This window comes from Patagioenas fasciata, chromosome 8 (assembly GCF_037038585.1).
Source record: "Patagioenas fasciata isolate bPatFas1 chromosome 8, bPatFas1.hap1, whole genome shotgun sequence".
Taxonomy (NCBI): domain Eukaryota; kingdom Metazoa; phylum Chordata; class Aves; order Columbiformes; family Columbidae; genus Patagioenas; species Patagioenas fasciata.
This window is the reverse complement of record NC_092527.1, coordinates 27525566-27540637: the sequence shown is the minus strand read 5'-3', so window position 1 is coordinate 27540637 and position 15072 is coordinate 27525566. Positions and strand designations below refer to the sequence as shown.

Below are 15072 nucleotides of genomic sequence, written 5' to 3'. Positions count from 1 at the left end.
GTATTGTAGCTTTTGCAATCTTTTTTGTTTTGTGTGCTGATAAGTTAATGTCTTGTGTTTACAGCTGCTGGCAATGGGATTTTGAGGCATTTCTCTTTCTGCAATTTGTGTTAGGAGACAGAATTTTGTTTTTTAACTACAGATAGTGGTTATAGCACTATAAGAAGTATATAAATGCAGATGCAAATTACACCTCCCATAGGTACAAAGAGAAATTTGCTAGTGGTTATTAATCTTAATGAAAGGCATGTAGAGTGCTATTGAAGTTCCAGATGAAATGTCTAAAACTTTGTGTTTCAGAAAAATTATATTTACATGACTTCGAAGCCACTCCCTTTCCTTGTGATTAGACACAGCTGAACTCATGTTGTGTTTCTATTTTACTGTTACTGTCACACATTAACTTATTCCAGCTGTGCTTCATTAAATTTGTATAGTTTATTTTTGAACAAACTATGAAATGGAGAAATAAAAGGCAAGATTCATTCATCAAATGTTCAGTATTAGAAAATGTCTTCTACATATATAAAATGTGTTCTACATATATAAATGTGTCTGTTTGTATGTATATAAATATACCTCACCATTTCATTATTCAGGCTTCCAAAGAAGTTAAGCATTAGTGTCCCTCTGTATTCAAAGTATTCACAGGTATTTAGAAAGCAGTAAGTGAGGTCAGAACTTAAGATGATATAAACACACCATACATTCAAAAGTTGATTAAAAGAGTGCTAAGAAATAGTGTGATTTTAATGGAAGTCTGCAAGGCATATCTGAATTGAAGGTGAGTTGGGCTGAGAGCTGTATGCAAGGTCTTGATAAATCTGGTGCCACTGTTTCACTTGTGATGCTAAAAAAATAATGATTCCCTTCTTATTTCACTAATTTATTGTGTCCTTTTGTCCATCTGAATTTACACAACTCTTCTTAAAGTTTTCTTTAAAAAATGCATTTTTTAGTAGTTTATGTGGACAAAATGTTCGCAACCACTTAAATAAATAATTCTAAAACTTCAACATCTACAGAGCCAGATTATTTGCTTACAAAACTCTGACTTCAGCTGATTTATAGCCCCAGGCTTAGGCCATCAACTTTTATTGTAAAATTCCAATGACTCTACAAACAAAATCTACTTAGGACAATATTTCTTACTGATGTCAACCTCACATGAAGTGCTGGAACATTTGGCAGTACAAGAGCAGCACAACTGCTATCAGGGTGCTAGCATTTAAAAAAGGGACATGGAGAGTCACGGGCTATTTGTGCCCAACAGCTGTTACCAAATACTTTTATAAAATGGAATAAAATACAGGCTTGCTCTGCATGATAACTTTGTTTTCTCTTTCAGGACTACACAGCTACCATATTTCTAAGGCAGCGATGGACTGATGAGAGACTTTGTTTTGATGGTAATAAGAGTTTAAGCTTAGATGGTCGGCTTGTGGAAATGCTTTGGGTACCAGATACCTTCATAGTTGATTCAAAAAAGTCTTTTCTTCATGATATCACTGTTGAGAATCGTCTTATAAGAATATACCCCAATGGAACAGTCTTGTATGCTCTGCGGTATGTATATACGACATACCAGCCTTTATATTTGGCTTATGGTTATATTTTAACGTTTCCAGGTTAGCATGATTTTATGCTGAAGAAACTGGTCTATTTGTAAAAGTAGAATATGCATAGTCTTGTAGTTTTTCAGGTTTTATTGATGAATATGATTAAATTCTTAAATTTAATGATAGGTCTCATTTTTGTCCCTAAATAGATCCTTTTGCTAATTGCATTTTGCCATTCCAGTTGTTTTCCAATGGAGTCATTACAGAGGAAACCAAGCTGTGATTTTTTATTTTCATCATTTTTTTGCATATTATCCTTTATAACAGATTTTGATGGATATAACAAAATTGTAAAATGTATTGCAAAAAAAAATCAACAAAGGAAAATGCTACTGTAAGTGAGAAGGGAACAAGGGGTGGCCTTTCTAGGCTGCCAGTAAACTCAGCTGTTCTGGAGTGTTTTCCTGTTTGGGATGCTGTTACTCTTCCACATTAGATACCAGTAAATACTAGATTTTTAATTTTTTTTTTTTTTTCCCCTCACAATAGATATTAGCCTGTAAATATTAGTTCAAGAAGTCATACGGCATTTTTTATTTTTACTTATGAGCAATAATTAATAGTAATATTTTTTCTCTCCAAGGATCACCACAACTGTTGCATGCAGTATGGATCTGACCAAATATCCGATGGATAAGCAGACTTGTACTTTGCAACTGGAAAGCTGTAAGACAGTCATTATTTTTATACAATTAGAAAAATTGTCATCTTTTCTGGGCGCTACTGTATGTTATCAAAGAAGCTGGAATTTTAGAATAAGCCAAGGGACAGTATGTGACCAGTTCCTGTTGAATTACAAATGTATATATATGCAAAGATAAATGCATGAGGCTTCACTGAAAATAGTATGTCAGTATTGAAAAACGCTGCTGTGCTATTAATGATTATACAAATCTCAGGAGATTATCATAGGCTTTTGCAACACATCCTGCAGTTTTTCTGTTGATCTTCAGGGGGAGTTCTGTGAGCAGACATTTTTCAACACAGCCGAGAAATACCTCTTTATTGTTTTTTCTGTTTCAGAGAGTATATATTTCTATTTCTCTCCCAGTGCCTGCCCCTGACACGATTTCCCCCAGAGGCACAATTCCTTTAGGGAAGAAAGAAAATAGAATAAGGCTTTTTTATAAGGCATAGAGTTTATATTTAATTAATTTACTGTTTTCATACTGGGAAAAGGTCATTAAGGTAATTACATAGCCAGTTCTGTTCTGATATGGATATATGCAGATCCTTCTATGACTTATTCAGTTGTCTCTGTGCCAGTGCCCTGGGAAAAATGTCATCAATTGATGGACCAAGACTAAATATACCTTTATAGATTCTCGTTTTATCAATTGGTGTTCTCATGGTTTTCCTTAAAAGATGCTCTCTAATACTTCGTAGATATGGTTGCTCTGCAAATACCAAAATGTGCATGTTTGTAGTTAACTTCTTGCTATCATTCTTCTATATCCAAGTATTTTTGTGCAGAATAAGTAAAAGGATATCCAGTCCTCTAAGATGAAAATAAATGTTCAAATATATGTCGACACAAATTGGAAGTTTTTTTCAGTATTTGGCTAATTCTATTTTTTACCATTTCAGAACTGTGTTGATGTTCTTTTGCTGGTAATGATCAATTAGAAGATTGCTGCAAAGCTTAATTTTAGACAGAAACAGAAAGGAAATGAAACCAAAAACCTTCCTCACACAGGAGTCCTTCTAGAATCAACAGTTTTATAAGATCTGTTTAACAAATAGGAATTTGAATTAGAATTTGGTTTATCTCTAAATTATTTTCCTTTGGAAGAGCATATTGTTAAATCAGTGTACATGTACAGCATTGCCTAATGAGCAATTTAATATTTTCTCTAGTTCCAGAGTGAAATATATGTCCCACAGGAACTTAAAATTTATTTGACAGGACTAAAAAGATGAGAATATCCTATATAATTAAAAATAAGCTTTTTTTTTTTTTTTTTTTGAGTGGTTTAAACTGCTTTTTTTGACAACACAGAGTGTTTGCTGTCCAAGGGGAAAACATGGTAATATCTTCACAAATGCTCCCGTGACATTGGGGTTTAGTTTTGAGGAAAACAACTACAGACAATAAATGCAAAAGGAAGAGTGTGCCTTCAGCTGTGTCCCTTTTTGTTTTGTGCACTGTAATACTTTCTTTTGGATGTGCTGGAAATGCTGTTTGTCCCTCTTGAGATAAGCCATGTCAATTTATAGACAAATACTAACATCATCCCAGAATACTGCTTGCAGATACCATTGCCTGGAATCAAGAGCTGTGAATGCAAGCATGCACACACATCTACATAAATACTGACATTTACAAATAAAATGTAAAATATATAGGAAATATTTGAGCCGAAACAAAGCGTTAAACCTTTTTTAAAGTGTTTTCTAATGCAAAGACAAGCAGGGCAAGATATTATCAAGTAATGGCTTTACACAATTGCAACACTTCAGAGAGTAGTACAGGCATTTGTTAGGAGACAGAGCTGCCACTCTGAGTCAGTTGATACGGCAGGTGTGACATTTGGGGACTTGGATGGCTCTTGGCTCTGTTGATGTTGCCAGGCAGTCCGTGCTCTCTGCTGTGTGGTAGGAAACGCCACCATTCATTCACACTCGGCTGAGGACCTTTTTTCTTCATTCCCCCCCTGCCACCCCAGGCCTCCAGTCCAAATACATATTCATGTTTTGGGCCCATCTCTGAAATTTTATTTCCTTTTTGAGCTTGTCCTTTAGCATTTATTCAGTCAAGAGCCATGTGAAGGCACTTAACTTGTGCTTGACAATCAGGGAAAATTAAAATTAGCAACTAAAAGGTAAAGAAACTCATTTGTATTAGGCATTATGAATGTTTAATCCCAAATTTACTATTCCTGTAGTTAACCTTGTTGACATTAGCTGCTTGTACTGTATCAGTGAAGTATAGGAATGAGATATTTTGGGCTCGAGGAATTAGTTAGAATGAAAACTCAGTGCCATGTAAAGAGAACAGAGATTACTTGTAGAAGCCAAATAACTTGGCTTAAGGATTTTATCTCTAGAAACTTTTAAAACATTTTGTAATTAGCAAAATATTCATCCCCTGAATAAAGAGTAAATTTACACAGAGGGAGCACTGTGCTCTTTAACTTTGCTGACTATTGAGAAGACTCTCCTCGTGAAAATTTTTCACGAGTTTTGGAACTAGTATTTTTGAAGAATTTTCGTTGGAATGATCACCAAAACCTACTAATTGTTCAGCTAATCAAAATACCCATCTGGACATCGTGAATTTCTCTCATCTCGTACAACCTGGAAGATACAATATCTTGTAAACAACAAGAAAAACAACCAAAACCAACCAACTAACCAAACAAACAAACAAACAAAACCAAAAAACAAAAAAACCCAACCAAAATAGAAATCAGAATTCACTCTGATAATCTAGTGATTTGGACTTTGTTTAAATATCTGCAGTTCCTTTACACTGAAGGAAAGTAAAATGAATCCATACGTGGAGTGATGCATAGAAACTGCTTCTACAAACCTCTGTTTTGACTGAGGACAATGCAATCATTTGTTTGTAGGAAATATTACTTTTAATTTTCACCTCCTGAATCTGGGAAATTTCTCAGTGTGAACTGAGAATTTAGTTTAGACGTGCATGTTTCAACTCAGTCTTTTGATACAGCAGTGTTTTGGCTTTAATTGCTATAAATATGATCCTGGTTATGATAGAAAACTGGTCACAAAACTGTCAGTGATAGTGAAAACAAAATTTACATTTAAAGAATGGTCAGGGAAAGAATTTCCAGGTGAAATTGCCATTTTAATTGGTAACCAGCCCAGTGTTTCCTTGAAATGAAATTTCTGAACTCCTGCTTTTCTTACATGAAATGGCTATGAGAAATGGTGGCGTTTTGTTTTGGGTTATTTTTTGTCATTGCAAGAACCAAAGCCATTAACTTAATTTAAAAAGTGTTAATTTTTATTTTAATATGTGTCTTTTTCTGTGATTCTAGAGCTTTGTTCTTTTTGCAGCATATACCCTTGTGCAATGTATTGCATTATTGTCACACTGTAATTTACTTACAATTGACTGGAGTCTAAAAATAATCATCTGCTCATGTTTCTGTCCCCTAAGCTTACGTATTAACTTGCACAATATAAGTCTGTCAAATACAAGAATGATTGATCAAAGTAAGCTAAAGGAAAAGATGTTCAAATACTCCCTGTTAACATGTAAATTACATTAACATAATCTTGAATTAATCATATACACTAGTCTGAAAATTGCCTGCCTTTTAATATAATGGGAAAAAAGCTACAGAGGTATTTTAGCTATGATTGTGCCACATATTAACAAGTGTGTGCAAAATACTGTTGCCTTCTGATAGATGATTCATGTCCCATCTCAGCTCCTAATTACTACCTGAAGGTTAAGAGGAAATCTCCTGGGGCCCCTGAAACATGCCGTACTGTTGAGCCTGCAGAAACATCAGCATCTAAACTGGTGTCCCTGAGAAGCGTTCAAGCTCCTGAGCCAAAACGTTGCCCCAAGTGATGACCCAAGCCCAGCTCGGAGCCCGGCACCAGCACGCAGCAGCCCAGCTGCTCTCCTCACCCCTTCGTTTCTACAGGAAAGAGGATCAAACGCACAGCATCGACAAACAGCTGCCTGGCATGCGACAAAGAGCACACTTAATGTTCAGTCCAAATGCTGGCAGTACTATAATTCATAAAAAACATATTTAAAGCTTAATAGCTTTTGCCTTTAGAATACCATGTGGTACTAATCTATTTTATTAGCTTCTGTTGTCTCTACTGAATAAAATATATAAAAAAGACCAATTCCAAAAATTCAGCTTTTTAATGACAAGACTTACTATGTTATTGGGAGTTTTGTTGCAAATAGGCATTATGTTCTGCCAAGAATTGTCATTTTTTATGTCTAATTGTGCTTTCAGACAGAGAAATAAGAGACAGATGAACCATAAGTGTGCTCAACACAGATTAATTATTGTGTAAAATAAACACTTTTGTTGGCTTGTGTATCACTACAGGGGGTTATAATATCAATGATGTCATGTTTTACTGGACTAGAGGAAATGATTCAGTTCGAGGTTTGGACACACTCCGACTGGCACAATACACAGTAGAAGATCACTTTACTTCGGTATCTGAAGCAGTATACGAGACAGGTAAGAACACCCTTCTAACACTTTCTAGGTACAGTTTAGAATATGGCTCTGGGAACAGAGCAGCGTTAAGGAACTGAGTACATTGCTTTCTCTTAGGATGACAGTTTTCATCTCCTGCTAGATCACATTCTTGAAACCATACCTACTTTTCCAGATGTTGCCAGCAGAGACCCAGCTAATGTAAATGTTGAGAATTTTTGAGCATTTTCTTGGAGGCTACACATTATCTAAAGAATGATAAAGAAGAGATGTACTAATTCTTCCATGTAATGTCAGGGAGAGCTCTTGTGAAAGAAGAAGAGCCTGTAATTTGGGTATTTAAATTGGAGAGGGACCAGCTAGGAACAGTTCCCAGCTTTCCTGGAGGTAACCACTCTAGCTTTATTAGGCGAGTCAAAAGCCCCTATTCAGCCATGGAAATTTCTGTGAATATGCTGGGAACTTTTAAACTGCAAGAAATTGGTTTTCATGCCTAGTGCTTGTGGGAGCTGCTCGTTGTCCGCAGCAGCCTGTGTCCAGCCTGGTGGGCAGCAGAGGACGTTGCCTGGCCTGAGGTTCCACTGAAGCATTTCTGCAGACCTGCTGATCTTAGGAAACTGCTGTAGGAAGTTTCTTCTAACTGCAGAACTTAACATCATGAAAGTGTCTGCTCCTGTTTATTTTCAAACGGGATTTCAGAGAGTTCAAGACCTTCCAAACCTGCTTTGTGCTCTGAGTTATGCTTACACCCTTCATTGCTGTTCTTCACTGTATACTCGGTTTCCCTTCCGCTCGAGTCAGTGCGCCAGCTGAAAAAGTGATCTTTAAATGAAGACATACACATCCTTCAAAGCTATAGCTTCACCGGAAGATATGCGACTAATGCTGCATCATAGAAATATAGTTTTCTATTCCATTGTTGGGTATTTCTGCTTTAATGATTCAACACAGGGAAACTTTGCCATCTACTTTCAGGTATTGAATCAGGGTAAAAGTCAAAGTTCTCTCAATGGATATAAAAGTAGAAATGAAATACATACTAGCAGGCTCCAGGATCACAAGCTATCTTGCTACTTACGTAAGTGACATCTGCTTGCCTTCCTCCTCTTTACAGCTTCTGGGTAAGCAACATCAGGTTCAATCAAAGGAGAATAATCCTTTAGTGCTGCTCTACCCAGAAGAGTATTAGGACCTGTTCACCATACAGGAAAGAGGAAGAGGAAACCTGCTTAATTCTTACCACCTTCTATCATAGAGTCTAGGCTCTAAATTGAAAGAAAAAAAAAATATGTTTTTTTTATGAAATAGAATAAAACCAATTTCCACTTATAACTGAAGAAGCATGATCAAATGAGCTGTGCTCTTCTTTTCAGTAAATGATGCTGTCTTCCTCCCTTTATGTTGGCAGGAATCATATGTATAAAATCAAAAGCCGCATTTAATGATACATTTTTTTTAACACATGCAACTTAATTCTATTAGAATTTCCCACATCTGCTTGTTTCAATTCTCCTGTTCAAAGACATGTTATCAAGTACTATGCAGTACTTTTGAAATGAAATCTTATAATCCTCTTAATTTTCTATTGCGTCATATGAATTAGGTGCTATTTTCTACAGTTGTTAATTTTTTAAGGAAAGCTGTGCCTACTCTAGCCCATGTTAAAAGAAAAAAAAGTAACGAGATAATGGAACTATGTAACCAATTTTGAAAGGAAAAAATTATACTTTGCATTTCCTTATCAATATTAATATATATCTGAAAGTATTTTATAAACAAGTTACTTTATAAATATCAGTAATTTATAACAGTTACAATTCAAAAGGCTAAAGCTAAAGATGAGAAAAGAGCCCTGTGTAGTATTTCCTAACACAGCAAAAAAAGCAATCAGGATTTAATACTCTGTGAACTTGAACAGACGGTACAGCTGCTGTGCAAGTGAAATATTGTACAACAAAGCAACCCCCAAGTTCATGTACAGCCACTGACAGAGCCAAATTTAAAATGTAGTCAGCAAAATTCCTGCATAAGTAACTTCAGTAAATTTAAGAAAGGGACATTGTGAATCAATCTTTCTTATAGAACAGCATGTATCACATAATAGGAATCACATAATAGTAAGTCACTTCAAGTAATGTTAGCTAGAATGCTGTTGCTGGCTAGGGTTTGGTGTTGTTTTCACTTTGGTACAGATTTTGTTTTGGACATGGGTAAATTAAGTGCTAGAACCACTTTTAACTATAGTCTTTATTCTGCATACACTGATGTGCTCTCAAAACCTAAACCATCTGCATCAGTGGCTGCTGGGTTTTTATTTTAGTAGTATAGCCAGCACCACCTGCATTCTCAGAGTAATAAACAGTGATATAAAAAGCTTGTCTTTCTTATTGGAAAAACATAAAAGCAACGAAGGACTGTTACAGTCTAGATTTTTGTGTAAATAATCATAGAAATAAGGCTGAAATACACTTTAAGAATTCATTTAATCTATTCTCATGTTGCAAGGCAAGGTCATCTATGTCTGCAGCCTGCTTCCTGACAGATGTTTCTAGGAGTAGGTCAGACAAACCTCCAAAGTGTCTGCTTCATCCTCCCTAGATGACTTTTTTCTGGTGATTATCACATGCATATTTTCCTCATGTCTAATCTTGATCTCCCTTGATGCATTTCAAACCCATTATGTGGATATAGAAGACAAATTTCCTGCTATTTTTTGTCTGCCCTTTCACTGTTTCAGGATAGATGTATCTTTTCTCAGACCAACACTTTCCCTCTTTTTAATTAGTACAGTTTCTAAATCTCCCGTCTTTGCTATTGTTCTCCTTCAAATTGCTCATATCTTTGCTGATGTGCAGCACCGAAAAATGGGTACCGTGTTCCCATCAGAAATCCTCCATAGAGGGAAGAGTTTACGTAATGCATTTCATGAATTCTGTTCTTCTTTATCCATTCTGGGTTGATATTTGCTTTTCTTGCAGAAAATTGTTGTGCATTTTTGACCTTGTTCAGATTGTGATTCCTTCTCCAGTAATCCAGCTGCTCTATTGCCCTGTAGCCACATATTCCCTATGCTCTGTTTGGGAGCTAGTAATTCCCATCTGAGTGTAGTATTTTTTACTTGTTTTTGTTTTCCTCAGGCTGATAGTCGTCGAGATAATTTTGGACTGTAATACTGTTCTCTAATGTGCTGACACTCCTCTCTTAAAAGACACTTGGTATGTCATGTTGTTTTTTGTGAGCAGTACTGGTCACAGGACAGACCCCATGTGTTCCCACTTGATAAATGCTTCTATTTTCACAGCAAGCGATAGCTGATTAATCTCAATTAACATTAGTAATTGGAGAAAGCGTCAAAAAGTAATTTAATACTTGAGGCTAATTGGCTGTCAATAGCTTTTCTTCTGGCTGGCAACTTTCCTGAAGTCTTGCTCTAACTACTGCAATCTTCCTGCCAAGTCTTCAGCCCCAGCCTGGAGGGCAGGGAGAATTATGCTAGGCAGTCAGGGCTCTCAGTGCACTTCCCCACTTAGAAAACCATGAAGTCAGCAAAACAGCATATTTAAATGGTATTATTTTGGCAGAACAGAGGGAAAGGAGAAACAAAAGCATAAAGTCAGTCTCCTCTCCTTGATGCACTAAGACAAGACATTTGCCTCTTGAAAAAGGCTGCTGTTCCTTGTCTGCAGTCACTGCCAGGATTTTAATGTCTATCACAAATCCCGCTTTAACCTCCTTATGCTAGAGGCCTTGTCAGACCTCGTTTAGCTATACAGTGTTGAAACTCTTCTGACCCCTGGCCACTCCACGTTATTGGCTTCTTAGGTGGGAGGTCAGGACTAAGCCATTGATGAGTTGCTCTCATTTATCATGAGTGATCTGAAAATCGAAAAGTATATAAACTATGTATAAATTCTGAAGGGTGTCTAAGACTATAAATATAACAGACTCCTACACAGAGTGTTCATCAGACACAGTCTCTTTCTCTCAAAATAGAAGCGTTACCTTGCTTTGTCCTACAGGCCCATCTGCACTTTCCCAAGGCCCAGGAGATTTCTTAGTTAATAATGAAACTTTTCTAGGATTTTATTTTATTTTATTTTATTTTTTCAGGTATTGTACACCAAGTAACTTTATTCCTTCTCTTCATCAGTTCTTTAAAAATCTGTAATTGCTCACAAATTGTTATTTCTGAGAACATCTTCTTTGCCATACAGGGCTTACAAACAATCTCAGAACTGTATTTAGTATAATCTTATCTAGTGAGTCTTGGCCAGTCTCAACTAAGATTCAAGCAGCTACGTATGCATATGTAGCTGTTACCATATATATACGTTCAAGTTACCTACCTGAGCCCATATAGTCACTCTTTTTAACCAAGATTTTCCCCTTGAATTGATGTTGAAAGGTTTTCCATCATTAGTTGTTTTTGTGAGACTTCTGTAGAACAGTTTAGAAAGAAAACAGTTTTGGAAAATGCATTGAAAAAGTTACAGTAACATAAAATCATGTGGAAATGCAATTAATGGAATTAATATTAAGATAACTTCTGGGAAGTTCTTTGTAGTATAGACAGAAATACACAGGACTTGGAAAACTTTCTGTGGCATAATTTGTTTTGTTAGTTTTGTTTTGTTTTGTTTTGTGTTTTAATACCTAAACTAAGTGGATAAACATATCTGTATACAAACACTACATGAAAGAGTTTGTTTCATTCTTTTTTGGATTTCAATTCTTGATTTCAAATTTGGATTTCAAACTCATTTTTTGTAAAACACTTTAATGAAGATGAAGCACATGTTGAGAAGCCTGTCCTGATCTTTCGTTTCCTTTAGTTCACCTCTGAAGAACAAGTAGGGAAAGAGATAGTTTGTGAAATCTTGACTGAAGGCGACTGTTCTCTGAGGGAGGGACAAAGGAGCTGTGATAACATATTAATCATGTATATTGACACCCTTAGTATCCTACAACAGTCAAAGAATTGTATTTCAGTTGCACAACATATTTGTTGGGTAAAAATGGCGATGCTACCAATTCCTTAATGCATGTGTTCATTGCAAACAAGCGATAAAAAATTGCATACTGAAAACTATATTTTCAGCACATAGTTAAGGCAGTAAAATGCTATTTAAAGCTTTCCTGTACTGTGCCCTTAAATTGTGCAAGAAGAGAAGAAAATGATGCATTGGAAGAGTTATACTGATGCGCTTGTGTGAGATGTGCATCACACATTTTAGCTGGCACCCAAGGGCTTAGGCATACATAATTCATAACAGAGTGGAATGTGCTCTTTGTGCCTGACTGCACAGCCCTGTGCAGGACACCAGAGTGCTTCTTACATAAAAAGTCATGTGGAGTAGTCTTTTACTGGAGTAGAGTTCATCAAAAAGAACACAGAAAGTAACTGGGGGGAAGATGCTCCCATCCTGGAACGGTTGAGTGGAAGTTAGGAACTGCTGACAGTGTTTGTAGAGCATTTGTCCTACCTTCAGGTGCCTCTGCTGTGACTGTCCGCTGGTCAGAGGGCAGCGGGAAAGAGCAGAGATGCAGTGTTCTGCCATCAGCTGGGAACAGACACCGCAGAAAAATACTCGTTTGTGGGTTTTTTGTTTGTTTTGTTTTGTTTTTGTTTTTAATCCTAGCGTGATAAGGAAGCCTGTTTAAGTTATATCTACTTCTCAGGCAGTGCAGCAACAGTCAGTGTTAACAAAATCATCAGTATAATGGCAAGGTCTGTACAAAGTGTCAGATAAATTAGAATAAATTAGAATATTGCTTTTAGAAGCCAATAGTCTAACTTCAAAGGCAAGGTATAAAAAGGAATAAAATAACTTTTCTTCCCTTCAGAAAGATTTGCCCTAGACCTACACCTACTTAACTACTCAGAGTCTATGCTGATATAATTTTTGATCCTGAAACAAAAGTAGGCACCTGAAAACAACTGAAATTTTGTTTCTTTCAACTCTTTCTACTTTTTTATTTTTTTTAAAGGAGTAGAGAGAGTTACAGTAGGTATGAGACGATAGTCTGCTATCTAGAGTTGTTCTTCATCCACAAGCTAGAGCTACTGTCCAGTTTTGTACTTCTGCCCTCTAGTAAATTTTATAAACCCTGAGTAACTCGATTTAATCTTCTTTCATTATGAGGTGACCAAGTAGAATACCTCACATTATGGTGGGTTTAGAGTATGTGTACTGACAGTCATTTAGGTCCAGATTCATCTGAGAAGCTGTTAAACCGAGTAATTTGATACTTTGGTAAGTGCTAACAATATGCCTTTACTGCAGAGTTAGGTATCTGCACAGATATTATTTCTGCCACATTACCAAATTTAAATCAGAACATTTACACACTGAGGTGGCATCCATCATGGACCAGAAACTTGAAAGAAAACGAATCTTCTCATTTTAATGCAAGCATTTTTGTGGTCAATAAGACTCAAGGAAGGGGTGAACCTGACAGTTTTGAGGAGTTAATGAGCTGTGCTTGAGTTGACTCTGGTAAAGCCAGGACTAGGATTATATGAAGCTGTTTCAGTTTTGATCTTACTGATGGCACAGCAGTGTCAGATGTACAAATCAAAGGCAATGAGATACAGCATTGCTATCTCATATACAACTCACGTAACAGGAGCAGCAAATCTGTTTCTTTCTAAAGATGATAACTTTTGGTATGGGCAGAGTGTAGAGGAAAAAATGCTACAATATTCCCCTGTCTTTGTTTTCTCCCATTGCTCATTTCTTTAGCATGATAAGTATGCATTGCATACATTTTCTTGACTACTTTCTTCAATTTATTACAGAAGGAGCTCATATGAATTCTATATATAGTTTGCTTCAAAATTTCCATTATAAAAGCTCTTCTGAACTCTTTAGAGAAATGCTGACATTATTATTATAATGTCCATGATGTGCCTTTGGATTTTGCCAAGCTGGAAGTCCTAAGGTTAGAGAAATTCCTTTTCTTTGTTCCCCAAAAAACTACTCAGCTATAAGCTGTTACATCTCTATCTTTCTTTGTTGTCCACATTACTTCAAAAATTTCTGCCACCAGGAAAAATAACACAGAAGAGCACAGGTACAGTCAGAGATCTCGTCTACATTTGGTAATTGCAGCGAAGTGGCAAAGTGTGACTTTCAAATTTGATATTTTGAACTAACTTCCTATGTACCCACTTGGCTTTTATACTAAGCTGAATGGAGATTCCGTTGTAGGGTGCTAAAAAGGAGAGGGTATTGCTGGACAGCTATTATGTATTGGCTATTTCAGAGTTTTCATTCTTAAAGACAAACTCTAAGGCTGAACCACAGCAGTACCCAAGTGCCTGTGATACCTGCAGGAAGCACAGTCCAGTCTCTTCACCCTCCTTTGCTGGGTACATGGCACCACATCTTTCCCCTTGATCAGTACAGAAAGACAAGACAAATGACTTCTGTGGAGGATTCAGTTTTGTGCTGATGGTTTGCACCCTTTGCACCCTCACATGAGCTCAGGGTTGACACCCTTCCCTCCTGGTGGCTGTGCCATGGTCCTTCATGTGCTAGGTGCAACCATGCCACAGTAATGACTGTTCCAAGTACAAACACTGCAGAGAAAAATCTTGTCTTTCTCTTTAAAAGTATCTAGTCTGAGTTCTAGCTAAAAAGCAGCCAAGAAGATTGCAAGCAAAATTAATAAAATCCTTAACAATTTTTATTAAGGTTTTAAATGCTTGCTCTTGCACACTAGGAAGCACAGATTTAAAATCCCTAAATATGCTTTATGCTATAGTCTTTTATTATACAGACTGAAGTAATGTTGCACAGTTGACTGTAAGTTTTACATTTCCTAACTTTTGAGTGCTTTACCTTGGTCTGCGTACACTTAAAATCAATTTTGGTGGGTAAAATTACTGAAACAATTGTATTGGTAAGAATCACAGTATTGATGTGGTACACTAACGTAATGTTCCTCTTTTCACATAGAAATGATGATAACAGTATAAATCATCTCCTGCCTCATGGAGAGAGTTAAGGATCTACTGTCTTGTCTTTGTATCCTTTTTTTTTTCTGTCAGTCAGAAACTCAAAGACCACATTATATTGAACAAAAAAGTAGAACTCTAATTACAGTGTGTTTGTTCTTTCAGCAGGAGAAAGAGCTGACTACCAAATGACTATTTAGTCCACTAGTGAAAAGTCAGAGTCAACATGGTAGACAGCTGAAATCAGATTACAATTAGAAATCAGGCATTCATTTTTAACAGAATGATTTTAATAATTGTAACAGATTACTGAGAGAAATGGTGAATG

The 15072-nt window shown here is 36.4% G+C and overlaps 1 protein-coding gene across 3 annotated transcripts in view; it reads left to right on the top strand.

The window, feature by feature from the left end:
* The window catches only part of LOC136104295 (gamma-aminobutyric acid receptor subunit pi-like), an 81086-nt gene that overhangs the window by 50033 nt on the left and 15981 nt on the right, over positions 1-15072 (top strand). For all 3 annotated transcript variants that reach the window (XM_071812034.1, XM_071812033.1, XM_065843121.2), the window contains 3 exons: positions 1349-1566; positions 2203-2285; positions 6668-6805. In XM_071812034.1, coding sequence (XP_071668135.1) covers positions 1349-1566; positions 2203-2285; positions 6668-6805 — 439 coding nt within the window. The remainder of the gene's footprint in view (positions 1-1348; positions 1567-2202; positions 2286-6667; positions 6806-15072) is intronic.